Below are 26,284 nucleotides of genomic sequence, written 5' to 3'. Positions count from 1 at the left end.
GGGCTGTTGGATGATCTCATGAAGTCCTCTAAGCCTGAGCAGTGGGGGGAATATACTGTGTATTGCTCTTAAATAACATGTACTTCCTCTCTGTGAATCTAGTCTAATACAAGGCTGAGAGCTTTCTCTTCTCCCCTCTCCCAAATTTACGATGGGTGGGCTGGCCTTAACCGTGCAACAGCTGTATTCTCTGAGTGGGATACTGCAAGGGAACACTTGAGATTACAGTTCAGACCCAGCTGCTTCTCTTTCTACTAAATGACAGGGTGTGTATATATCTCCCCTCACTGAAAAGCAAGGTGGCTAAGTGCTATGTGGATTGTACTTGTTGTGTGTAACTTCTCTCTCCTGTAAAATCTCACTGGTTGGGGGCAGGAGATGAAGTGCACTTCCATAGCATGACAGGCTCCTTCCAAGCTTCAGCCTCACAGATTCTCATTTCAGTTTCCCCTGGGTAAGGAAGATCAGATGGCACTTAACAAATGCCAGTCCCATGCCTGCACCTCCCTCCCTCGGGAAGATGTATAAGTAGGGCTTTTGTAGCAATTACACCTGAGGCAGAATGCAATGGATTCTCCTCTGCTGGAGGCTATTCCGTACAGAAGGAGAAAAAGCAAGTGAGTTAAAAGCTTGGGAAAGAAACAGCCATGAAACCCAGCCTCTGAAATGATGATCCAGGACCTTTGGAGCTCTGTGTAATGTGCTGCTACCACCAGGCAATACAAGAAAAAGGTTAAGTCTGGTCATAAGGGTCAGGTTCTGGCTAAGACATAGCACACAGATGCCTTGCCTGACCATAGCCAGTTGAGAGGTTCCGTGTTCCCAAGCCAGTGCCTCACCCTCAGGGGTTGAGAGAGTGTAGGAGGCTGTGACACAAGTGATTTAATAAAACTCAGGCTGCTTTATTAGAAAGTTACAGCAGAAATGTAAAAAAGTTACTACAAAGATATTTACAAGTCCCCCTACACGTAGTGCTAGTGTCAGAAAGCAGCTCCCCCTGCTGCAGCCAATAGAGGCTTTCCCCTAGGGAGATGCCAGCAGGCAGGCTCCAGAACTGTAAACATAAGTCCATAGTGGTAGAGGCCCTGACCAGAGCTCTGCCTGGGGAAGCTGCTGTGGATGGGGTGGGAGGGGGGAGAAGGGGAAGACTGCCCAGCTAACACAACTGGGCTGGGACACCAAAGTGGAACTGACTACACCTCCCATCAGCTGCCTTTTTAACAATTTTTCCTTGTGGTGAAAATGTCCCAGCCCAGTCCTCAATGAAATGCAGTATGTTTGTAGCCAAGCTGCCTAGGCAGAGCAGGAAGGTATTTACTAGCTACCTGTTGCAGTGATTGCTCCTCCCAGCGCTGTGCACAGTTAGTTAGGGTTCAAAGCTTGAGTCTAGACTGGGTTTCTCCTGACATCAATCATTCCTGGATGGGAGGGCACTGGAGCAACATTGAGGCTGGCTCTGCGCAGCTCCCTCCAGGGTTTGGGCAGAGGAGCCAGGTTCCATGGCAGAACCACCTCCTGGGGCTGCCCAAGTCTCAGCAGGTACTCTGCCTCTCTCTGCTGAATCCCCTCTGGGCCCAAAGGGCTGTCACTGGGTAGTGAAGAGCGCCTCCATGTGGATGGTAAAGGTGCATGCACCAATTCCCTATTCTCATCCCTGCACTTATGGCTTCCTTCAGTGACAGCCACCTGCACCTGCTGTTCCACAATACCAGTGCCCGATTCTTCACAGGTCCCAAGTACAGCAGGTGGTCTGTCCCCAGCTCCAAGCATGCTTCTGTCCGCTCCTGCTGGAGAAGACAGGCTGTTAGAGAAGTGGTTCTCTGGAGAGACCCTTAGATAAGTCAGGGAAACTCAAGTGTGTGCCAGTTACAGCAAGAGATTGCTGAAGGGCTCCATTCCCTCTGCACTGAAAGAGTGGGCATGGATAATAATCCAGAGGCAACTGCCCCGCCCTTCAAACTCTCGCTGCTACAGAAATGGGAGTTTGTACCTGGTCACGTGCAGGCAAATGAAAGCATACCTTGGGGGTAAAGCTCAAGCGGCACTCCCTACCCTGACCAGCAGGGGTTTCCTCACCTTTGCTCTGTCCTGGGTGGCTCAGATTACTCAGCCTCTGGTTCAGCACCTGGTTTGCCCACACGTAGCGGCTCAATTCTTTTTCCAGCACTTGGATTCTTCCCTCAAACTGTAGCTTGCTGCTGGCCAGCCCCTCGCCCATGTGCTCTACGAAGAGAAGGAGTGTTATTACAGGCGGTGGAGCTTAGACACTGCGCTGTAGTTGCCCTGCAAAGGGTACATGAAGCAGAGCAGCCGTTGGGCCACAGAACTCCATCATGGAAGGGTTAACTAAGGCAGGGGTATCAAGGAGCCCACTTGGCTTGAGGGAAGAACAGGGTCCACCTCCAGGGACATAGGGAGACAGGGGCGTTACCTTGGCTCTGCTGGAGCAGGAACTGGATGTTCTGCTCGTGCTCCTTCTGTTGCAGGGTGAGCTGGCGGTCCATCTCCAGGCGCTGGCGCTCCACGGCTACCTCCAGCCAGTACACCTGCTGCTGTTGCTCCTCCAGCTGCATCTCCAGCTCGGAGAAAGCAATGTGCTGCCTGTGCTGATCCTCTCGCAGGGTCACCACCTGCCCCGGGCCCAAGAGCAGGCCCCATGTCAAACCCTCACCGAGGCTCGGAAGCTTTGCTCTTCCCCGCTGATCAAGTTAGTTTCTTGCTAAGGAGCAAAAAGGGCTTGGTCTTCAGTAGAGGCCAGCACTTTCAAAGGGCCACAGCTGCCTCAGTGCCACCAGGGGGAGCCATGCAGCATCTGAGAGCAAGGTCAGGGGGCCAGCTAGAGCAGAGCCCAGCTGGGGTACCCAGCACTTCTGCCCCAGTCAGGGTGTTTGCAACACTGGGGGCTTGTGTGTCACACAGAAACCAGGCTACAAAAGGAATAGCGGGAGGCTGCCCCCTCACAGTAGAAAGCCAGCAAAGGACCAGGACTCCTGGGCAAAGGTACTGCACAGTGCAGGAGGGAAGTGCCATTTGATTAGACACCACGGTCCCAAGCTGAGCGGAGGGCTGGGGCAGGGCACCTATCTGGACCCTACCTTATCAAAGTACTTGCAGAGCAGAGCTCGGGTCTCGGAGGAGGAGAGGTAACTGAGCTTGGCCATGAGGTTCATCTCGCACTGGGACAGCAGGCTGGCCGAGGCCCGCAGGACCCGCTGTCTGCATGTGATTGACTCGTTCTTGTACTCGATCGCAGCATCCAGAGCCTCAATAGCCTCGTCCAGCTGGAACAGGATCCGCTCCTCCTGCCGCCCCGGGGGGAGGAAGGGAGCTGCAGTTACTCCTGGGTTAGAATGAGGGGGAACGGAATCCACCCAGAGCAGTCAGGTAGGTGATCTGCAAGCTACACCCAGGCTTCAGCCCTGCCGGGGCCCCTCACTCTTGAGCCCCCCTCTTATTCCACTCGTATCTGACACACACAGAGCTCTGCCAATGCACCTTACTACAGACACGGGCCTCCCAAAACGGATATGTCCAGCCTCAGGCCTCTTCCAAGGCTGACAATTGTACTCAACTGTGCTAGATTTGGATCGACTGTAATGTGCAAAATCAGGCTCATCACAGTCTTCTTCCATGTGACCAGCGTAGCTCAGGCTAGGCGCGAAAGGTTAGCACACAGCCCTTTCCTAGACATCCTCTCACTATCTACACGAGCTGTGGGGTGGGCCCAAAAGGCAGCTGGTTACCTCCGGGGATAGCAGGGTGCCCTGGCGCAGCTTGTTGTCTATCTCCAGCCTTTGTTTGAGCAGCTGGTCCTTCTCCTGGCGCAAGCTATTGATCTCCTGCCGGATCTGCTGCTGATCGTGGGCGCTGCCATGACGGAGCTGTCCGCTTTTCTCCGTCAGCTCCTTTTCCAGGAGTTCCAGGCGGCTGGACACACGCACGATGTCATCCGTCAAGGCCTGGAGCAGCAGGAGGAACAAGACCTCACCTGAGCACCTCACCTGAGCACCTCCCCAAGGGAAACCCAGCCCTGCAACTGCCCTCCACGACACCCATGCAAGCCAAGGGCAATTAAACCAAACCACCCCCCAAGCCACAGCGAGAGGAGATTCCAAGGCAGGAGTTTAATGGAGAGGCCGATGTGGCTCAGATTAAAGGTCAGGAGAAGGCAGAGAGTCAGCAGAAGTCACACAGTGTGGGCACTACTCCCTACCCCAAACCCTGCTGATGCTGCCTCAGTCCAGACCACATCCCCAGCCCCGCCAAAGCACCTCACTCCTGCAAGCGTAGGGCAAGCACTCTCCCCCTCCCCATTCCCCAGCAGGAGCAGCTGTGTCCGAGGGACCTCCTGCATCCCACCTGGCTGGACCGGCGTCTCTTCTTCTCCAGGCCGTTCTTCTCCTGCAGCAGCGCTTCCTTTTTGGCCACTATGGCTTCCCGTTTCCTCAGCTCGTCCTCCAGCTCGTCCAGGGCGCGACGCTGCTCAAGGACTTTGTCCATTTCCAGGTCCAGCCACTTCTTCTGCTCCTCAATTTTCTGATGGAAAGAAAGGAAGAGAGGTAGGGGATGGGGGAAGGATGTGGTCACTGATAGGAGGGACGTTAGGTCTGGGGGGCGGAGGCTTCTACTAGCTACTTCTCTGGCCCCATCACTGCAGATCTGAATGCTTCACCCCTTAATGGATTTATCCTCACACACCCCTCTGAACTAGGGCAGTGCTCTTATCCCCAGTGTACAGAGGAGGAACTGAGGCACGCATAGGCTGTGATTTGCCCAAGGGCACACAGGAAGCCCGTAGCAGAATAGAGAACAGAACCCAGGTTTCCTGAGTAACAGGTTAGCGTCCTAAGAACTGGGCCGGCCCTCCTGTCATCCGGCCGACAGAGAAGGCTTCCCCACAGCTGCTCCATGCCCCAGCCATTTGGGATTACTGGGGCTCAGGAGGGTCCTGGCTAGGACAGGTCAGTGCACTTCAGGTCCCAGGAATATGTGGGGCTCAGAGCAGAGGCTGCATGTGAGCTTTGCCCCCTGGGGAAGGAGGATACAGTGAATGTTAGGGGTGTGGGTCAAGCTCAGTCTGTCCTGCCTGGGGGGAGATTCCAGTGACAGCTGCCAATGAGGGCATGGGGGCCAGACACCTTTGCTGACATTACCAATCTGGTGCAGGACTCCCCTAAGTGCCCCCCCCCCCCCCATTGGAACAGGCAGGTCTCTGCTATGTACCTGCTGCTGCTCCAGGCTGATCACAGACCCATTGCTGCCGCTCCTCCGTTTCCTCTGGAAAGCTGCAATCTCCTCCGTCTTGATGCGCAGGATCTTCTGATGCTGCTCATGTTTCAGTTCCAGCTCCTGCGCAGGGGGGAGGAGCCGTTAGTTTGGGGGTGCAGTGGGGGGAGAACAGGTTGATCCCGAGCCAAGGAGCTCAGACTGACAGACGGGGCTGGAGCCCTCACAGCCTCAAGCTCAACTCATTGGGCCAAGCTGTTACTCCAGAAAAGGCAGTACAGGCTTCCCTCCGCAACCTGCTGCTGGTGAGGACGCACGGACACACACCAGAGCTACCTTCTGCCCTTGGCTGGCCCCCAGGGGTCTCGCTCTTACCTTGACTCGGTGCTGCCGCTTGTGCATCTCCGTCTCCAGGCGGCGTTTCTGCTCCGTCTCCTCACGCAGGCGCCTCTGCAGCTGCCCCTGCTGCCGCCGCATCAGCTCGACGTTCCTTTCCAGCTCCCGCACCCGCTTCTCGCTCTGGGCAGACAGCGACACCAGCCTCTCCGTCGCTTGCTTCTTCTCTCGCAGCACCTGCCATGGGACAGCTGCTCTCAGACTCGAGGCCAGGAAACTGGACACCACCCTGCCCTTTGGAGAATCCCTGATAGCCTTTGGAGAGAGAGCGAGCCCCCAACCCTATTCCTTCGACAACCCCTCAGACACAGGAGCCACAGCCTGGGGGCAAGCAAGCTGTGCTCAACCTGCAAGCGCTTCAACTCCTCCCAGCTGGGGCAGAGAGGTGAGGACCCCGCGCTCACACTGACCCGTGCCTTGCTCTGGGCTGCTGCAACCCTCGTGCGATATTCCTGAAGTTTGCATTTCTCTCCAGCATCCTGGGGCTCCTTCCCCTCCAGTTCCTGCAGCTGCTTCTGGCCACTGCTCAGCTCTGCTCGCACCTGCTCCGCCTCCTGCTCCAGCTCAAAGATCTTCTGGCAGTACTGTCTGTTCATGGCCTGGGCATCCTTGCCTGAAAGCACCAGGAAATCCACACTGTCACCAACTGCTCTGCACCCTCCCGCCCCCTCCCTTCCAGGAGGCACAGCTGGAAGGACAGCAACGCCAAGGGACTGAATGGACCTGGCAGTTTCAGGCATTCGCCAGCCCCTCAAGAGCAGCAGTTGTGGCATCAGGACACTGGGCTGTGCTAGAATAGCCTCCGCAGGGCACAAACTGGGGCTGTCCCGGGCCTGTTGCACAGGTGCACAGGCAAGGAGTCACTTCCCTTTCCTGGGGATCAGATTTCCCACCTTGCCCCAACGTTCTCTTGGCTCATCCTGCAGGAAGCCCCACTGCAGCATACCACGTAGGCCACCAGCCCTGCTGGTCTGATCTCCAGCAATCCCTGCTCTGGCTTGAGATGGGGCTGGATGCTGTGACTCCTCCCCTTCTTCCAGTCAGCACCCTTCCTTCCCTCAGCTCCTCCAAAGAGAGACCCTGAGAGAGCCAGAGAAGAAGCCAAGAAGACGGACCTCAACCAGTAGGTGGTGGCAGAAGCAGCACTAGAGTGGACAGTGGGGGAGAGAGATGGCTGAGGGGGGGACTGTCTCATACTGCATGCAAGGGTTTAATCAGTATTTTCTGAGGCCAGGCAAGCAGCTGGGCACAGGGCCCACTTCCCTGCTGAGGAGGGAGAGTCCCCTTGCTAGCAGTAAGAGCAAGCCCCCCAAGATGCAGGAGAGCGTAGCCCAGATCCAGGGAGTGGGGCTATGCTCGTGGTAACAAGTGTGGCGGGGAAGGTCACTCAGCGCACTGCGAACCTGGCCTAATGGGGAAGGCGCACAGGGAGGGATGCAGAGTTGGAGGAACAGAGGGAACAATGTCCCACCAGGAGAGAAGACAGGCAGAGATTCAGCACCTCCTCCCATAGGTGTAAGCCCCAAAGCCTCCCTGGTAGGAACATCACCACTCCAGTAGCTCTGCACCTGTCTTGATGAGCTCTGCGATCAGCTCCTCCTTCATGCGAATGTTTATTGCAAGCTCCCGGATCTTCTGCTGGGCTTGCACCAGCCGCCGCTCTGAGTCCTTCCCTGAAAGGCCTTCCCTGGGACCAGCCTGCTCTCTTCTCCCGCAGGCCTCTGTAACACAGAGAGCAAGCCTGCTTCAGATCCTCGCCCAGGAAGCTGCCGTCCCAAAAGCAAGGTGGAGAGGGGACAACAAGCCAATAATGCTGTGGCCCAGATCAGGCGGAACGCAGTCCATGGTTGCCCTCATCTTTAATACCACCGCTACAACCCTCAGTCTACAGATCCCAGCATGCAATGCTCCATCTTGAGAAAAGCGGCCGGGCCACAATCTGCTCCATTCTGCGCTAGTCTGGATGCCCCTGCACCACCTTTCTTTTCCAGAGCAGAGCACATGGCTGGGCTCCTCACCACTGCCAATAGGGACTGAGGGCATCACGAACCTTCGGAAGATCCCCCCCGGGATACACAGTCTCCACTCACCTTTGGCCAGTTCCGGGGGCTCCTCCTGCCTGTGCAATGAGTTGCCTCTGCTCTGCTCCTCACACACCTTGCTGGAAACGTCCTTCTTGCTCCAGCTTCGGATCCCATTTCTAGAACAGCAGCAAATCAGTTTAGCTGAGTGCAGGCTCCGCTACAACTGAGGGAAGAAGGAACCTGCTCCAAGCCTGCCACATGGCACTAGCCCAACAGAGAGGGACGAGACTGCCCTTGGCCTATCAGGCAAACCAATGCTCTGTGGGAATGGGTTTCAGAGGGGCTGGGATCAGGAATGAAGCAGCAGACTCAAATCCATCTCAGGCCATTTTCCAGTGGACAGGTGCTCACATCCCCCAAGCCAGCAGTTGGCCAAGGGCTGAATGGCCCCAGAGATGGAGCTCACCTCTCAACTCTAAAAATGGTCCCTCCAAATCAGGGCAGCGATACAGGAGGAGGAAGCTTGAAATGCCCCTGCCTGTGCTGTGCAGGGTGGGCTCAGTCTCTGGGGCCATCAGGCCTCCGCCAGCACTAGCCTTGCTGAGCAGTTAGACGCTAATCTGCAGTTCAGCCATTACAAACACACTCACTTTTCCTGACTCTTCCGGTTTGGCTTCTGTAGTTCTACAAGTACCTCTCGGGCTTAGGGGACGTGGCACACGCCTGGCTAAGGGCTCCGAGGTGGCTCATTTAGAGCCAGCCCAATTCCTGGTGCAGGAGTCTCTGGCTGGCGATTGGACAAGTCCTTAATCAGGGGAAGCAGACATGGTGTTCAGGGAGTGGCCCCGGCCGACGTTCCCGTGTGTGCAGCCTCCACTCACCTGCGCTGGTGCAGGGACCGTTTCTGCTCCCCCTCTCCGTCCAAGGATGGCTCAGAGTCCTCACTGCATTCCCTCATCAGCATCACGTCTTTGGCCTCCAGACTGCAGGCACGGCTTTGGCAATGCACCACCAGATCCTCCCCCAGGTGGGATGGGCTGCTGCTGAGCTGCTTGGGGCAGAGCGGGTGGTCATGCACGGAAAGATGAACAAACTGCGTAAGGGCCAGGGCTCAGGAGGGGGCACTGAGTTATAAAGAGGGAGACAATGTGGAGCTCAGTGGCTTTGTGAGCAGGGCTGGTGAGTTTCTGGACCCAGCCAGCTGCTCAGCACACCAGGCTTTACCTGCAGCCTGGGCTCGGGATGCAATTTGTAAGTGCTCAGACTTGGCTGAAACCAGTTTTTCCCCAAAGTGAGCAAAGGCCTCACAACAGGGAGGACAACACCAACGCCTAGGGCTGAGTTAGAGACTGAACATGGGAAAGGCCAGCTCCTCCAATCAGGGGAGCCAGAACAGAAACCAGCCCTTCCCAAGAGCAAGCACCCGTGGAAATGACTTACACCCCCACCTTTCCACAATGGACTCTTCTGCTCTGGCTCGTGTGGGACGGCCTCGACTGGACCAGGCTGAGGCCATGGGACCGCGTGGTATCCAGCGGGGCCGTGTGAGGTCTCTGGGCGAGCTCCACCAGGTGAATGTTCTGCAGCAGCTCCGGCACCTGCAGGTCTGGCATCGCCATCTCCAGGCACACATGTAGCTCCGAGATGGCATCCTGCTGCTCCTGCAACTTGTTGCTCTGAAAAACAACGGAAGATGGGGTTTCCCACGCACATCTCTCAGGCATGCTGCTAGCACAGTAGCAAACAGGACATGCTGCACTCTCCCTGATTCCCCGCCCCCGCTCTCTGTGCCATCCGGAAAAGGAGTGGCAGATTAATAGGAGAGATGAGATGGGCAGGGAGATTTGGCTGGGTTTGGGGAGTGGAGCGGGGCAGGCACTAAAAACCCAACAGGAAAATCCCACCCCAGAAGGGAGAATCTACAGCACAGGCCAGGCTGGGCCAGGTAGCATCTGAAATTAAAGGCTCCCTAGTTGGGCCTATTCTCTGAGGAATAACAGTGCGATGAAGGTTGAAAAGGGAGCAAGGGCTCGCAGGGACACCAGGAGGGTGCAGGGAGGGTTTGCCCACCAGGACAGAGAGGTGCAGGTTGCAGGCAACAGGAAGGGGAGGGGACTGCTGGGTCAGATATTCCCCTGGGCATGGGCAGAGGCCAGCAGTACCTGCAGTTTGTACTGCTCCATGGCATCCTCCAGGGCAGCTAGGAAGTCACGGTTCTCCTCCTCCAGACGCTCCACCTGTCTCTGCAGCTGGGCCAGGTGCTCGTCTCTGGCTGCCTCACATGCTTTCTCTGTGCTCACCTGCCCGCAGGGAAGGGAAGAGAGACGGCATCAGTAACCCCCCAAACGTCACTGTGCCCCCCTCCCCGCCCCACACGCGGCACAAACAGGTATGTCTGCTGTACGGTGTGCCACTCACCAGTCGGATACAAAGACCTGTTCACTTCTCCCCATGTGATTGGCGTGACAGGCCCGAGAGGAAAGATGTTATTTAGACCGTTACTAAGTCAGGCTGCAATGGGGGACACTGCTGGGAGGGAAGAGTTGCAGTGCTGGCCATTCCCTCTGCAGGTTGTGCTCAGTGGGGCTCCCACAACACACACCCCCTCCCGCCCCATTGAAATAACTTCTCTAGTTCTACAACCGCTTTCTCCACCAGAGGAGTAGGTACGTTCCAAACTACATTGGAAGCTAGTTTAATTTCACATTTAAAAAAAAAATTCCACTGGAACCCAGCCACCGTTCGGCCTCGCTACCATCTGCCAGCAGGATCCAGGCTTCTCCCTCACTCCCCGGCCACACTCCCTGTGTGGATGCTGCTTTCCACCCCAACAGCAGCTGCCTTTCAGTGGGGAGGCAGGGGGAGGGACCTAAGAGGGATTGGGAAGCTTTCCTAGTTGATGTCTAAGAAGCACTTTGTCCTCTGTGGAGGACAGGGACTGCTGAGTTATTCAGGGGAAACCAAAACTGAACCTATGTCTCCCAAATCCCAGGCTAGCCCTAACCATTGGCCCATCCTTCTTCTCTTATAGGGAGTACTACTCTCCTCTACCCCCAGGAGGCTGCGCCCACCCACAGATGGGCTCTAATGAGGGCCTAACACAGAGACAACCTCATCTCATTCTCTTCTTTCCCTCTGCCAATGCAGCTTTTCCTTTACTGTCCTTCCCAGGTGCTTCTCAGCTCTCTGCTCTCGCACCAAGCATCACCGCCTGCGTAGCCTGGCTTGGGGCAGGTGATACCATACTGACACTTCTCACTGCCCAGTGCCCAAACAAGGGTGACACCCCAATACCTGAGTCTGTGGTGGCTTTGAGCCTTGTGCCTGGGGGCGCCGATCCTCTGCTGAGGTGCTCTCAATGCCGCTATCCAGTCCAGAGGCAGAGGTCAGCTCGCTCCTCTCGCTCTCAACCGCACACAACCACTCCTTTACTCGCAGGATCTGCTCCACGGTCAGGTTGCCCTCCCCCTGCAGTTCCATCAGGAGCTGGTAGGCAGCGTCCGTGCATGTCCTGTAGTGAGCGCACTCTGCCAGCAAGCGGGCCGTGTGGTCTTGTGGGCACCGCTTGGCAGCGTCGGAGCGGTTTATGATACGGGTCTCCGAGCGGTGCCGCTGCTCCAGCGCCCTCTGCAGGTTCTTTATTTGAAGCTGCAGCTCCTCTACATGCTCTGTCTCCCTGCGGCAGTTCACCATGGCCTTGTTCTTGATGTTCTGAGCTCGGCTGGCGTAGTTCAGCGTGTTGAGACTCTCATCGAAGTCAGAGGAGGAAGGGCTGACGCAGGCGATCATGACAGTCTGGGCATTCCCCCCCAGGGAGTCTTTCAGGATCCTAAGGAGAAGAGTGGAGACATCAGATCAGAGCAAGGGGCTGCAGCCCATGCTACGGCAGACATGCCAGGGGCTGACAGGGTATTCACAGCACCACCCTTCTGACAGGGTAAACCCAGGGGTACAAAACGCTTTATCATCAGCTCAGTGCTGGGGAAAGGGGCCAGCACGACAGCCCTGAGCTCCTGTATGTTCCTACGGGAGAGGAAGAGCACAGCCTGAAGCACTGCAAGCGTCCCTCATACCGATCTCTGGTGAAAATGCCTCCAGTACAGCATCCCTTCTGGGGATGAGAGGGGCTCCAATAACCTCTGCTGGGCATGGTAACAAGGGAACCAGTTATGTGTCCCTGTCCGGGCTAGGAACTAGACTGAGACCACCTTAGTTCACACAGGCCCCAAACCGCCATCTGATGGGAGCATCTGCCAGTCTCGGCTAGGCAGGAAAAGATGGGACCCTCCATACCCCACTCCCAGTGCCCTGAGCCACAGCACAGGTCACCCAGCCGAATGTTTTATAGTGAAGCAGCATTGGAACAAGCTGGACTTTCACGCTTATCCTTGGCTCCCTGCTTCTCAGGGACCACTCCAGCCAAACACACCTACAGGATGGACTGACAGGCCTGGATACCTGTGGCCTTTTGGAGAGATGGACAGCTGACCCCTTCAGAACCAGTCAGAGAGCCTCCAAGTGAGAGCAGCAGGGGCAAGCGACCTGGCAAATTTAACTGTGGCAGCCACCAACCCTGACTGGGCAAGGGTGGTCAAGCCCCAGCCAAACCCCTCGGCATGCTGGGAAGGAGTAGAGAAGGCTGTTATCCCTGCTACGGGGCTAAGAGAGCACCAGCCAGATGAGCAGCATGATGTGTGTGGCCCAGGAACCATGGGGTACCTGGTGATTTTGGAATCCCTGTAGGGAATGTGGCTGCATTTCCTGCGGGGGTCTCCCAAGGCGCTGATCACATTGCCCAGAGCCAGCAGGCCACTGTTGATCTGGATACTCTCCTTCAGGCGCTCCCCTGTGTTTCCAGTCTTTACCACCCGCTCTGAGCCCGCTAGGTCCACAAAGTGGAATTTGGAAGCCAGGACTTGGCCGGAGGCCGGGACCGAGGCCCTGTCGTGGAGGGTGAGGCGGGTGAGTCGGCCAGCTCCGCGCCGCTGCTCCATGGTTACTGTGAAGATGGTGTGCGAACGGCTCGACTGTGTGTTGATGTGGGTGGCTCCCGTGTGCTTGACCGTGTTGCCCATTTCCAGCAGGCTCAGGACCTCATCCAGCCCCTCCACTTCGGTTTCCTTCACCCCATACAATACTGTAACGAGACAAACACAGCAGTGACAGTGCTGGCATGGATACTCACACACTGCCCGGGAAAGCCACACAAAGAGACAGCTAGGATGTTCAGTGGGGGTGGAAGGGCAGATGGGACTCACACATAGAGTAACTCCCAGAAGGGAAATCTGTTTCCTACCCAAAGGCTTTTCCTCCAGTCAGCAGGGTACACCGGTTTGTTATTGTAGGGTTGCTCGAAAGGGCCAGACTGTGCACCCAGCTAATTCATCATGGGCCACGCCCCTGCATTCAGCCATAGGCATCTATTTTAAGCAACCAACGCTGGCTCATTTGTTTGGGGGACAAACCCTTCCAGCCCAGCCTCACCAAATAAATAATGGGCGTAGCACAGATACAGCAAAGCAGAAAAATGAGGTTGCTTAGCTATCCTTGGGAACAGCCCCAGGACTGAAATGTTGGTCCCGATCACATACAATCCCTTTGGAGGCCTCCACAGCACACCCTGGCTGAGCTTCTCAGAGCTGACGGTGCCTAAGAAAGGCGAGGGGCCACAAATCTCAAGTATTGCTGAAAATGGAGACCGGCACCCTGAGGGCGTCCCTTTAGACCCCTTCCATGCCGACTGCTGCCATCACTTTCACATGGTCTTGCTGGACCCCAGGAATTTCAGAGGGAATGGACCAGAGACATCAAGCAGCAGAGCAGTACTGAACTAAGGCCAGTGTCTCATCCAGTATTGTCCTAGCAATGCCAGATGTCCTTCAAATATTCCACTTGCCTTAGAGAATACGTAATCCGGAGCTGCCCCTAGAAGACAGAGACTCTACCACAAGGCTAGGGTGGGTTTGTTTGGCCACAATTACTTTCTGTGCATAAGGTAACTACTAGGCACATGGCTAGTGTTCAAAGGTGAGGCCCCTGCACTGCTTCAGAGAGCCCAGTGCAGATGGGGCTATAAAAAAGCTCTCCTTGCACTATTCAGCAGAGCCTGCTAGCCAAGGTCAGCTGCATGGACAGCGAGTGAGATCTCAGGTGCCAGGAGACTTCCTTTTGCCCCCATGTTAAATGGCCACCTGCGAAACGACTTTCCAGCCCCGGGGGACCTGAACGGCTGAGCTGCTGAAGATGTTGGAAGGGATGTTGCTCCACCCACGTTCAGAAAAAAAAGCCCTTAGATAAAGCCTCACAGCTGGGACCCCCCAGTCAGAGCACATATTATGCCCCGTATTCTGTAACTGCATGCTATTGTGGCCAAAAACCTGAGTCCCAGCCATGGTCACCATTCATAAGTTTCATAGTAAGAGGCTGGGGGAGAGTAATGGAGATAATCGCTTCTTTGTCAGGGCAGAAGCACGGTGCACTGCTTTGCAGGAACACACGTCCAGCCCTGGCTATGGGAGTCAGTCCAGGAGGGGAGTCTAAGAGCAGCCACAGGTACCAATATTGCCCTTGTCGTCCTCACGGATCTGGATGTCCTTGCTGGCCGTTTCCACCTGCAGCAGGTCCTGGAACTCCTCCTTATACACCTCCAGGTAGGAGACTCTGACTGTGTAGTCAATCAGGTCATTCTCATCAATGAGTTTGAAGGTCTCAGCCATGGCACGTGGGATGATGCCCTGCTCATCCTCATTGATGGAAGCTGGCACCGAGAAAGAGACACAATTACCAGAAGCAGTGGATGCCCAGAGAGCCAACTCTAGTATGGCATGCAGCAGGCGACAATCAAAGCAGAGCACATCTCATGCCGTAAGGACAGTATGCCACAGGGATCAGCCTTACACCATCCCATGTGCTCAGCAGCGAGGGTCCATATTAAAGGCCCCAAGGAGCACTTCTCATAGGAGGTCCTAGGGTCCTTGTCCAAAATTCCCCTCAACCCACTGGTGCATTACTGCTGCCCTTCATGCAGAGGTGGTGTATCTTAGGGTATGTCTTCACAGCACAGTTAACTTAGCCTGGGTGTGAGTGTTCCCACAGCCAAACTATGCCCATGTCCTCACTGTTTCTGCACTCGCCCTTGTGTCTGGAGGCACATCCCACAGTTCTTTGTACTGAGAGGTTCTAGGATTCTTTCCCAGCCAGTTGTGTCAATTGCAGGAAAACTTGTCTGTCCTTTGGGGAGAATAGTGGGACGGCACTGGAGGATTATCAACACTTGAGTGATTTAGCCTGAATCCTCACTGCAAAATGGACAGGCTGCAGCCTAAGTGAAAGCAAGATCTGGGCTCTAACCCACACCCCTAGCCAGGATAACTAGCCCAGGTTTAACCTGGGTCAGAGATTTTTCTGTGTGGAAGTCCTGTGGAGTTGGGCTAAAACATGGCGAAGAACCCAGGTTAACTGTGCAGTGAAGACATATCCTTAGTGGTACTGCATGTATAGAGTTGTAAAGTGCTTTCTTAAGGAGAGAAAAGTAAATTATAATATCCGTAGGTAGCAAACATTATGGCTGAGGCTGAAATGTGATTTCCTTTGACTCCAGCTCTGCTCAGAACTTTCTCCAATCAAAAAAATGTTCTTCTGGGCTGAAAATTTCTTTAAATTACATTTTACATTGATTTTTGGTGTGTGTGGGGAGTCTCCAATATCCCCAAACCATCTGAAGTTGTAAGCCTCAAACTGGGCATGAAGACAGCCATAACTGCAAAAGGAAAAGTCCAGCCAAGCTTGAACACATACAAGCAATTTAGTATTTTTATAGCTATCTTTCTGCACATGCGCAGTAAATATTTTAAGGAGCCTTATGGACCAAAACAGCCAACCCTTCAGTATTAAAGCATTTATGGGAACTGAACAGCAGAAGCTCAAGAAAAGGGGGAAAAGGAAAGTGCAACAACAAAAACCTATGAAATGAAATGAAATGCAAAACTCCTTCTGTTAAGGCTGATTTAGGGTATGTCTACACTTAAACAGCTATAGCTTCAGCATAGACACTCGCTACAGCGGCGGGAGGGGTTCTCCCATAGCTGTAGTTAATCCACCTCCCTGCGAGGCAGTAGCTAGACTGATGGAAGAATTCTTCCATTAACCTAGCACTGTCTATACTGGGGGTTAGGTCAGCATCTCTGAGGGGTGTGGATTTTTCACACTCCAAGAGATGTAGCTATGCTGATGTAAATTTTTAGGGCAGAACAGCCCTGAGAAATAAAGGAAGCAAGGCTCAGGAAAGTCAAAGGTGAAGGCACCCTTAGGAAATCACAAAACAATCTCCTTGCTTGACCTTCCCAAGATAAGCAAGTGGTAACCATACTTCACGTGCTGCTCAAACACAGGTATTGATCCCAAGCCAGTGGATGAATAGTTTTGCAAAAGTTAAGTCAGGTTCCTATGGGAATATTACATCAGACACAGGAAAATGTGCAGTGCCTAGTTTTGCAGCTAAACATAAAAGCTCACTATCCACGGGGCACCAGAGAGAGATGTGTACTCTCTTGGTACAAGTGCAGGACAGGCAGTATGGCCAAGCTGAGGAGCCTTTGAATTTCCTCAACTTTTTGCCTGCTTCATTTCTCAGCCTTGATGTTGCACTATCACCAGCTTTTCATGCTATTATTACTAAACTAGCCCAAGAAGTCCTGTCTGCCCTGCTCACAGCCAGGCCCTGGGCAGTGGGTGGAGGAGGGAACCATTGCCACACGTGCATCAAGGGGGACAAGACTAGGAAGGTGCTACTTCTCCAGATACTCACAGACACTTGCTTCCCCAATGGTGTACGTTTTGCCCGAGCCTGTCTGGCCATAAGCAAACACAGTAACGTTGAAGCCTTCAAAGAAGGCCTCGACAAGCGGCTGCACACAGGCGCCATACACAGACTCCTGGTTTGAGGATTCGGTGAAGACAGCATCAAAGTGGAAATGGCGGTTACGCCCCAGGGTCACCTCGTTGGTCTCTGGGTCCCCGTGCAGGCAGGCCTCGTGTCCATGCAACAGCTCCTTGGGCAGCAGGGGTCGAATGCGCACGGCCACTCTGACGGGAGTCTCCTCAGCTCGAGGCTGGGCCTCAGCTTTCAGACCCATGGTCAGCAACAGCAGCAAAGTCAGGAGAGCCCCAAGCCCGGTGCCGGCACCATCTCTCTGCCCACATGCTGTAAGGAGAGAAGTGGGTTAGTGTAGATTCAGGCCAGCAATTGCCTCTGAACAACCATCAAGAAAGGTTCCTGATGATTTGATTGAGGGCTGCAGAGAGTAGAGCTGGAAAAAATCTAGGATCCAGCTACCAGGGGTCGGTGCAGGGCTGGGCCCTACTGTACATTTACTGGAGCTTTATCCAGTCTTTTTTCACATTTCCTTAGTTTTGGGGCTCTCACACATTTCTTGAGGGGCTATTCCCCAGCCAGCTCAACTTCAGAGCCAGGACTTTATCCTCATAGTCGGTCTGCATTTCTCCATTGTTAATCTCCTCCAGCTCCCCATGCACAGCCTGAACGATGCCTCCCGTCCCTGGAGTTCATCTGCTTCACCTTGACTCTGCCCTGGTGACTGGAGGGTCACTCTTTCCCCCACTCATCTGATTAAAATGGGGACAGGCTGGGGGCACGGCCAGACCTGGTAATCTGTGCCTCTTGGTGCCACCTACCAAGGCCTCCAGGCACCACCACTAACCAGAGAGGGCAGTGCTCTCTGTAACTATCCAGGCGGCCCTAGCAAACCCCCACTCCCACAGGTACACACAGACCCTTAAATCTCCCCAGGGGCTTTGGGGGGCGAGGGAAGCTGCTGCCCCACAGAGCCAGCTGGAGACAGGAGGGGTGCCCTGAGTCCCTCCAGATGGGAGAGCAAGGTGGGAGAAGAGGGTCACCACTCTGACCCCAGGGCAGTGACTGTGTGTGGGGGGGGCGGGGAGGGGATGCCAAGGGACCCAGGGGTGGTGGGTGTGTACCATGCTGGGCGTGTACCCCCGTCGCAGGGCACTGCACTGAGCCCCCTAGGGTGCTGGGCGCCCCGGGGGGCCGGGGGGTCACTGAGCGCCCCGGGGGCGGGTTGGGGCCGCGGCGCTGAGCCCAGGCAGCCCCCGCACTCACCCCTCGAGCCGGCCGGACACTAACAAGCCCCGGGCCGGGCGGAGGGGCCGGGCGCGCTGGGATGGCGTCAGGCGCGCGCCCCGGTCTGGGGGGGGGGCTCGAGTCCCGCCCCGCTAGCGCCGCCCCCGCCAGGGGCGTCAACTCCGCCAGCCCGGCCCGTGCTAAGGCCAGTGTCCCCGTCCTGCCTCCCGCCGCGTCAGACCCCAGCGTCATCAGCCGCCCCCGCCCCCCCCAGTCCTGCCACCCCGCCCCCACCAGGGTCATCATACCCCCGCCCCCCCCCAGTCCTGCCACCCAGCCCCCACCAGGGTCATCATCACCCCCCACCTAGTCCTGCCACCCCACCCCCACCAGGGTCATCATACCCCCGCCCCCCCAGTCCTGCCACCCCGCCCCCACCAGGGTCATCGCCACCCCGCCCCCACCAGGGTCATCATCACCCCCCCCCGCAGTCCTGCCACCCCACCCCCACCAGGGTCATCACACTCCCGCCCCCCTGCAGTCCTGCCACCCCGCCCCCCCCCCAGGGTCATCGCCCCCCCCCGGCCTCCCCAGTCCTGCCACCCCGCCCCCACCAGGGTCATCATCACCCCCCCCCCCGCAGTCCTGCCACCCCGCCCCCACCAGGGTCATCATCACCCCCCCCCCCGCAGTCCTGCCACCCCACCCCCACCAGGGTCATCACACTCCTGCCCCCCTGCAGTCCTGCCACCCCGCCCCCCCCCCCCCAGGGTCATCACCCCCCACCCAGTCCTGTCCCTTCCCCCCCAGTCCTGCTACCCCACCCCCACCAGGGCCATCATACCCCGACCCCACCCAGTCCTGCCACCCCGCCCCCACCAGGATCATCACCCCCCCACCCAGTCTTGCCACCCCACCCCCACCAGGGTCGGGGGAGGGATAGCTCAGTGGTTTGAGCATTAGCCTGCTAAACCTAGGGCTGTGAGTTCAATCCTTGAGGGGACCATTTAGGGGATCTGGGGCAGAAATTGGGGATTGGTCCTGCTTTGAGCATGGGGTTGGACTAGATGACCTCCTGAAGTTCCTTCTAACTCTGATATTCTATGATGACCCCTCACGCCCCGGTCCTGCCACCCTCCCCCTGGTCATCAGCCCTGCCACCCCTCCTCAACGAAGGTTATCACTCCCCCCAACCCTGCCACCCCCAACCAGCATCGTCAGACACTCCCCCCCCCCAGTCCTGCCACCCCTCCGAAACCAGGGTTATCCCCCCCAGTCCTGCCACTCCCCTACCAGAGTCATCAGCCCCCTATCCCTGCCATCCCCTTCCCAGCCCTGCCAACCCCCACCAAGCCCTGCCACCATCGTATTCCAGCCAGGGTTATCAGCTCCCCCAACCCAGCCACCCCCTTTCCCCAACCACCCCTTATCCCAGCCAGTTAAACACTGCCTGATCTGGTGTAGGCACTCTGGCTCTCAGGAGTGATGGGAAGGGCTTACATGGCGGTGTCTTTGTGGCTTAGTGCGGGGAGGGGTTTTATTGCATGAACCCCCTTGGTATGGGGTGTGCCAGGCTGAGGGTGGTGTGAAGAGAGGTGCTCAGGAGGTGGGATGGCTGGGAGAGAGGGGCCAGGGGCTGATGTGTTGCCAACTGCGAAGGGCAGAGTTGTGAAGTGCTCTGAAGGGTTGGGGCAAGAAGCTTGAAGTTGGTGTGGTAGAGGACGGGGAGCCAGTGGAGGAAGTCAAGGAGGTGGAGGTGACATGGGGAGAGTGCTGGACAAAGCAGATAACCAGTCTTGTGGTCTGAGGAGGGGTGACGTGGGTGAGATTGGCACAAAGACACCTCCTTGATGTCATCCCTGACAGGGGTCTGGGACTCCGCTCAGCCAGTACAAATCCCCTCATTCAAAATACGGTGCAGTCTCGGCGCTGGTGAGAGGTCATGGACAGGAGTTACAGGCTGAATGACCGCTCTGGACAACTGCGTTAATTGTGTTCATGTCACAAGTGAAATGAGCTTGGTGATCTCAACTAGTGAGTGTTTGTCCACATCACAGAGTCATTGCACGTAACGGCACAATTAGAAGTCCCTGCTTGTGCGACAGACTAGGTCTGGGAATGTTATAGTCAGGAATGAAGTGTGTGTGTGTGGTGGGGGGAGTTGGTGGCAGACTGGAACAGGAGTGGGGAGCTGTATGTCATAACAGATGTATCAGCAGAGCGGCGGGGGGTGGGAAGGGAAGCACTGGAATAGCAGGGGGTGCTGCAGGTCAAGATCAAGGTGTCTTCGCAGAGATATGGGAGGGTGTGTGAAATACCCACCTTCCTCACCAGAAGCCCCATAATACATCCAAGGATGTAAGAGCAAAGTGGGAGGAATGCAGCCCTGTGATGCCTGTGGGGTGAGGTACCATGGATGGACTGTCCTTCCAAGTGACATGCCAAAAGCATGGAAGGAGCTGGTGGCCTGCTCAGCTGAGGATCCACTATTGGACATGGTTTGGAGAACAGCTGCTGAAGTCAGACACTGTTTAGCCCCATCAGGATCCTCCCAGCCCTCTGTTACTGCAGGGTCAGGTTTGGGGTCTTTCTTTTAGGATGATTTGATTGGTATCAAAGTTGGGATTTTTTAATCTTGGGAATCTTACAATGAATGGTTAGGTCTGCCGCTCTTGGTGTGTCACCCCCTGCAAGTTTTGGGAATGGTATGGCCCATGCAGATTACTCCCTCAGTGAGGGCTAGAATAAGAAGAGACGGGAGTCATTCTACCTCAAACAGTGGAGAGGACTGGCAGACAGACAGACCCTGCTGAGAGAGAGAGAGAGATCGATCTACAAATGGTTCTCCGAATCCCTCTGCGCAGAAGTGCCAGCTTCACCCCAGACCACCAGCCCTTGATGGAGGTGTCCAGTCCCACCGCACTGAAAATGGAAGCGAATATGCTAGTTATGGGAGCAAACAGCGTGGGGAAATCAGGTAAGAACTTTAATCACCAAAGGAAGAGCAGGGAGAACATGGAAAACTTCCTAGTTGGGAGATCCCTGGAGCTGGGGAAAGCTCCCCCAAGGGAAGGGATATGACCGTGAGCTAAATCTTAGGGACTTTTAAAATTGAACTGGACAAAGCTTGGAGAATAAGCTGTAGGGAACAACCCTGCCATAGCCAAAAGACAGCGGAGATGGGACCTGTTTGGTCTATTCCATCTCAAAGAGCTGTGATTCAAAGTGGGAAAGCAAAGTGCATCCTCTGAGACAAGAGAGTTTCGTGATGGGTATGTTCTGTAAGTGAAAATGCTTCCTAGTCAGTTTCAGTCCATTGAAATGCTGGTTCTGGAGAGTTCCTCTCTATTCATCCTTTCTTAGCAAACTTGCTGGTTCGGCAACGTGTGAAATAAAATACAGAGATTGTTCACACACAGCTCAGTGAGAGTTTAATGGATACAGAAATGGAGAGATGGCTTCATTGCAGAGCAGGCTGTCCACACCAGGCTGGTGGCTGGTGCTGAGCTGGGTTCAGGGTAGTAATCGCTCCACTCGGGTTTGCAAGGGAGCTAAAATATGTCATTTAAAATCCTTAGGGTTTTTTTTTTCTGTTCTCTTCTTTGAAGCCTTGACGGTGCGTTTCCTTACCAGGCGATTCATTGGGGAATATGGAGACATGGGTGAGTGCCATGCTGGGGGCTTGCGTGTTAACTTCCCCTTGTCCTTGTGGAGTGTGAATTGACCAATTTGGAAAAGTCCTGATTTGTGTGACTGGGTCTATCTGTGGGATTTGGCTGTTTCCTGAGCCACCTCTTTTCCTCTCCAGGGCTCTTGCCTGCTAACTGCAGGCTTAAGGGTTAAATCTACTCATCGGAACCAGTTTGTGCATTTAGAAGCGTTTCTTGTAGAGATGCGAGGAGCTCCTGCGTGACCCGCGTGGAGCAGCTAGTGGGGACGCAGGTGCAAGTGCACTGACTGAAGGACAAGAGGGAGATGGATACCCCGACAGGTTGGGTTATTGGATGGCAGACTCTCTGGCTGAATGCCAACATGCTAGGTGTGGCTGGTGCCTTACATACAGCACAAAGGCCGTGGTCCTTGCCCCCTGGAGTCTGATCTCCCACCTGGATTGAAGGGCGTGTGTGCAGCAGGGAGGCAGTGAGTGCGTGGCAGGGTTGTCATTGAGAGGACACGGCTCTCTGGTTGTCTGTGATCTATACATGCAGTGATTTCTGTGCCTTTTGGCAGAATCCATCTACAGCCACAGCCTGGCAATGGAGGGCAGAGAGATCCTCGTCCACATATGGGACGTCCCCTGTTCACAGGTGAGGGGCCTCTGCTGCTGCTGTCTCATATTCTTGCCCCCAGGAAAAACTATTCTCCTAGCTAAGAAAACCCAAAGGCAAACCATGGACTTGAAGCATCAGCCAGACTGTAACCCCTACTTCCGACTCTCCCCAGCATGACTAACCTTTGGGCCAACCAGGTGGCTAGTAGGCAGCTTGCAGGGATGGCACCTCTCTCGTGCTTCCAGCTGGAGGGTAAAGGCCTAGGGACAGCAAAGACTGTATTCCCAGGCTAGCACCAGTGCAGAACTTGCCACCCTGCTCCACTAGTCCTGGATGGGAAAGAAAGGGGATGAAGCAGCAGCTAGCTCAGTGCTGGACCTGATTGAATCCCCCTCCCCCCCATACTGGTTCAGTGGACGTGGCAGGGAGCGCCAAGCAAGGTCCTAAGCTGAGAATGCCAAACTCGTATAACCTGCGGCCAGAGCAAGCATGGCCAAAAGCCCTCTTTGCTCCACACGATGCGAGGTGAGGATAGTAAGCCTGACTCTTGTCTCTTCCCAAGTGTTCTGGCCTAGCCTTGGTGGGCTCTGCCAGGTATCGCTCCTCCCCTTCCCTTTACATTGAGGTTGTTGCTCTTCTCATTTCCCCCTCACCTTCCCTGTTTCTTTCTGCCCACTAGGGTGTTCCTCCCTGGGGAGGATGTGACTGTCACCCCCTTCCCTTGCCCGCCTGTCCAAAGACAGGGTGTGCTGCATCTCTGCCAGCATGGAGTCAGAAGCCTCCAGCTGCTCTTGAGCCTGGATGCTTTGCACAGAAGGGCCGTAAGTTGCTGCTAGGTGCAAGCACAGCCTCCTTGAACCGAACTGGTGGAAGGGCCCCTCCGCTCCCCTCCTGGGAGTCGAAGGTGGCTGGGTTTGGGTATAGGAGGTTAGGTGGTAAAAACTTTACCTTTGGGTTATGGGTACCAGTCTAGTTTATGGTCGGGGCTCAGCCCCTGTGCTGGCCAAGACCAGGATCAAAGTCTCTCTCCTCCTGCAGCTGGTGTTTCCAGATCGGGGTTGACGTGACCGGCAGAGGTCACTACCCAGCTGCAGTTGGCCTGTATGTTGTTCAGAGGGGAGTGTAGGAGCTTCAGTTTCCAGCCCAGCCGGATGATCGTGTGACCTTTGTCAGCACTAACATCCTCCCCAGAGACTCACTCATTTATCAAATTCCACCCCATCTTCCTGTCCCATCTCTCCTCCCCCAGGACCGGGTGGATGAGAGCTCTGCCAAGGAAAAGCGAGTCCAGTGGGCAGATGGCTTCGTCCTGGTCTACAGCATCTGCGACCGTGCCAGCTTCAATGTGCTGCGCCCCAAAGTCCAGGTCCTCAAGGCAGCCAAGGAGGCTCTAAGCCAGGAGAAGGTGCCTATCGTCATCGTGGGCAACAAGCGGGACCTACACCACCGGCGGGCGGTCTCCAGTGAGGAGGGCCGTCTCCTGGCACTCTCCATGGACTGTGAATTCTATGAGGTCTCTGCAGCTGAGGCTTATCATGGGGCACTCATGGTCTTCCAGGGGCTGGCGGAGCGCATCTGCGAGGCCAAGCTGGCACTGAAGAAGGGCACTGGGATCCGCAGCATTGTCAAAAGCATGTCGGCTGTGTTTGCCCGGAAGAGGACGGACTCGCTCTGAGCTGGAGCCTGTGTGTTACTTCCCCATGTGCTGCCAGCTGGAAAGACCAGGGTGCCCAGCCTGCTTCACTTGACTAAGCCCTCCTACCCCTGTGAAAAGAGCCATGTACTCTATATGAGGAGTCAAATGGATTCCCCCAACCTCACACCTGAGAGCCTCAGGAAAATGGCTGAGTCTGCCCCTGCCATCATATATATACCAGTGCAACCTGGGGTCTTTATAATTCAACACCTAGGAGTCCATACTGTCCATCCCCAGGGGGTTGGGCCCTGTTATACAGTGACTAGCATGGTGTCCAATTTAGCTATAAATGCGCCACCTCTGAGCTCCCACCCTTTCCCTTGAGGACAGGATTCCTCAGCCAAGTAGTCTGAATATTATGTATATTACAATAGCATCCAGAGACTCCAGTCAGCACTGGTGCCCCGTTGTGCTGAGCTCACAGTCTCTCTTAGTTTTCACTCTGCTAAATAACTCCCTTCCCCTCCCCTCCCTAATATTGGAAAATACCAGAGCATCTTTCTGCTGCTTCTGGGAGGATCTTACCTCCCCCAGTTCCTTTGGTGGGGAGCTGCCACTTCCTCTCAATACAAATGAGTGGGAAGGACCAGCTGTCTCCTAGCCCTCTGTTCCAATCTCAGCTCTCTCAACTGGGAATCTAGGAGCAATGACTTGGGCATGTGGCTGTTTGTATCTGTCTTAGGTACTTATTATGGTCTCTATCACCATAACATCTGAGCACCTCACAAGACTGCTGTGAGGTGGGGCAGTGCTATTAATCCTACTTTACAGAGGGGGAACTGAGACACAGACACATTAAGTGACTTGCCCAAGGTCACACACAATCTGGTAGATAAGGGAATTGACCCCTGGTTTCCAGAGTCCCAAGCTATTGCCCTGACCCGTAGACCCTCCTTCCTTCCCCTTCACAGGGAGGTGGTACTGGGTAATGCTCCTTGTAAGCATGACTGATGCTGATGTGGTTCTGGAGTGGCTAGTGGGTGCACGCCGCATGTACAGAGGGTGGCATCTGTATCTGCCCATTGGTGTTTCTCAGCATCTCAAATGTCTGTATCTTCAGCTGACACCAAAGCCCCTGGGATTCAGGGAACGTTGTCAGCCTCTGGTTCTGTCCCTCTTCTCTGTGCAATTTCGACTAGTTACTGAGCTGTCACAGTGCCTGGTGTCGTCTGTGCCGACCAGCTCCCTCCCCCGGTTCTTTTGCTGACAGCAGAGGTTTCTGTTGTTTAAACGATGCATTAGACATGCATGTAAGATTGGAGACTTGGCTGTTTTCCAGGGCTCTAGCGTGGGATCCAGTGTATGCTAACCCAGTCCCTGCTGGGAGCCACAGTTTGTCTGTCCCTAGATGGTCACCAGGCAGGGCCTGTGAGTTGAAGGAAGGGCTAGGTTCTCCCCACAGATGGGCTGAAAACCAGTAAAATTTCTCTATGAACGTGGAGCGGGGTCTCTGCTCCTTCTACCCCAGCCCCAGGGCTGTAAAGGTTGAGCATAAATAAGAGGGTGCGTCTGTAAACACAGTGATTTCTACTGCAATAAACCCCCTTTTTATAGGAAGCTCCTGGCTCATCACAGCTGTGGTTTTTGTGCAGGGGAAGGGGGAACTCGCCTATGGAGGAGGTGGGTGAGGATAACTGCCTTTTGGCTTAGCCTGCCCTAGAGTGTGACAGACCAAGGGCAGAAATCTGGGCACCTGCTGCAATTTGGCTAAATCTTCCTCTTGCTGTAGTCCCAGGCCCTTCACTATTAATCCAGCACAAGTCAGCTCAAACTGTCCGGGTGAACTTGTGCCTTTTGCTGGCAGCCCAGCTAATCCAGCCAGTTTGATAACTGTGAGTAGCTGGACAAACTATTCTTTTCTCCCTTGGCTTCTGTACACAGCCCCTGGTTTGGATAAGAGTGCTATGGAGCAGCATGTATACGATGAGCTGCGTGTGGTTATTGTTGGACTGGCATTGCAATGCGAGGGGCTCAGCCCCTTAGGACCAGGCCCCCCAACCTTGTGCTGCTGCGTGGCACTAACTTGTCAGATTTTAAATAGTTTTGGGTTTCAGATCAAACCTGTGAGAGTACTGACGGAAGGCAGAGCCTGGCTCAGACTGGTCCTTGCAGCGCTGGAGAATGAGTTGGACTGTCCCTGTGTCCACGCTTACAGAGCGGGGCCCATTGCCTGGATTTGCAGAATCCCCAAATGTCTTGGCCCATTAGCCCTCTGGGGCCTGGCACTGCCTGGAGCACCTGGGAGCCAGGGCTCTGGAAATCCAAGCTGTAGGAGCAGGTGCTGCCTGAGCCTTTCTCCATACAGCGTAAAGAAAAAACACTACAGCAGCTGTGCTGTGTGACTGTGGAGTGCAGGCGAGGGCAGGCAAGGCAGGAATCTCCTGTCCCTGCTGTACAGCAGCTCAGCAGAGAGAGCTATGGTGGGTGCATGTTTCCCTGCCTATGGCTGGAAGGCGGCCTTAGCAGCTCCCAGCAGCGAGTATGGGACAGGACAGCTCCGTCTGGCACTGCCCTCTTGTTCCAGGTCTGAGTAGGTCAGTCACATCCATCAGGGCAGCCCCAGCCCTCCTGA

General features: G+C 55.3%; 2 protein-coding genes across 7 annotated transcripts; one reads left to right on the top strand and one right to left on the bottom strand.

The window, feature by feature from the left end:
• Window positions 1–817: 817 nt before the first annotated feature.
• On the bottom strand, window positions 818–17,968 carry KIF7 (kinesin family member 7). 6 transcript variants are annotated; one of them, XM_037910188.2, is made up of 19 exons: window positions 17,785–17,968; window positions 16,453–16,848; window positions 14,203–14,403; window positions 12,366–12,783; window positions 10,941–11,475; window positions 9,809–9,946; window positions 9,095–9,322; window positions 8,528–8,694; window positions 7,713–7,822; window positions 7,191–7,343; window positions 6,033–6,235; window positions 5,602–5,799; window positions 5,224–5,349; window positions 4,360–4,536; window positions 3,744–3,959; window positions 3,096–3,302; window positions 2,432–2,630; window positions 2,077–2,223; window positions 818–1,784 (listed from the first exon to the last, which is right to left on the bottom strand). In XM_037910188.2, exons 2-19 carry the CDS (start codon window positions 16,778–16,780, stop codon window positions 1,387–1,389), a joined length of 4,149 nt encoding a protein of 1,382 aa, XP_037766116.1. In that variant the 5' UTR covers window positions 16,781–16,848; window positions 17,785–17,968; the 3' UTR covers window positions 818–1,386. The 6 variants fall into 6 exon arrangements, with proteins under 6 accessions (XP_037766116.1, XP_037766115.1, XP_043380620.1 ...); XM_037910187.2 differs by having other exon boundaries at window positions 818–1,787; window positions 17,785–17,936; XM_043524685.1 differs by having other exon boundaries at window positions 818–1,787; window positions 2,095–2,223; window positions 17,785–17,936.
• Window positions 17,969–20,502: 2,534 nt separating this feature from the next.
• On the top strand, window positions 20,503–25,267 carry LOC102945807 (ras-related and estrogen-regulated growth inhibitor-like protein). The gene is made up of 4 exons (XM_007066856.4): window positions 20,503–20,722; window positions 21,354–21,407; window positions 21,976–22,052; window positions 23,266–25,267. The coding sequence occupies exons 1-4, from the start codon at window positions 20,584–20,586 to the stop codon at window positions 23,689–23,691; spliced, it is 696 nt and encodes a 231-aa protein (XP_007066918.1). The 5' UTR covers window positions 20,503–20,583; the 3' UTR covers window positions 23,692–25,267.
• Window positions 25,268–26,284: the final 1,017 nt, after the last annotated feature.

This window comes from Chelonia mydas, chromosome 10 (assembly GCF_015237465.2).
Source record: "Chelonia mydas isolate rCheMyd1 chromosome 10, rCheMyd1.pri.v2, whole genome shotgun sequence".
NCBI classification, from domain to species: domain Eukaryota; kingdom Metazoa; phylum Chordata; order Testudines; family Cheloniidae; genus Chelonia; species Chelonia mydas.
Note: the sequence above shows the minus strand (reverse complement) of the source record. Positions and strands in the feature narration are given on the sequence as shown.

Coding starts and splice junctions, on each gene's coding strand:
- LOC102945807 (XM_007066856.4), top strand. CDS start 20,584: ATGGTTCTCCGAATCCCTCTGCGCAGAAGTGCCAGCTTCACCCCAGAC. Junction 21,408..21,975: donor TGGGGAATATGGAGACATGG/GTGAGTGCCATG, acceptor GCCTTTTGGCAG/AATCCATCTACAGCCACAGC. Junction 22,053..23,265: donor GGGACGTCCCCTGTTCACAG/GTGAGGGGCCTC, acceptor CTCCTCCCCCAG/GACCGGGTGGATGAGAGCTC.
- KIF7 (XM_037910187.2), bottom strand. CDS start 16,780: ATGGGTCTGAAAGCTGAGGCCCAGCCTCGAGCTGAGGAGACTCCCGTC. Junction 11,476..12,365: donor AGGGATTCCAAAATCACCAG/GTACCCCATGGT, acceptor TCTTCTCCTTAG/GATCCTGAAAGACTCCCTGG. Junction 3,303..3,743: donor GCACCCTGCTATCCCCGGAG/GTAACCAGCTGC, acceptor CCGGGGCGGCAG/GAGGAGCGGATCCTGTTCCA.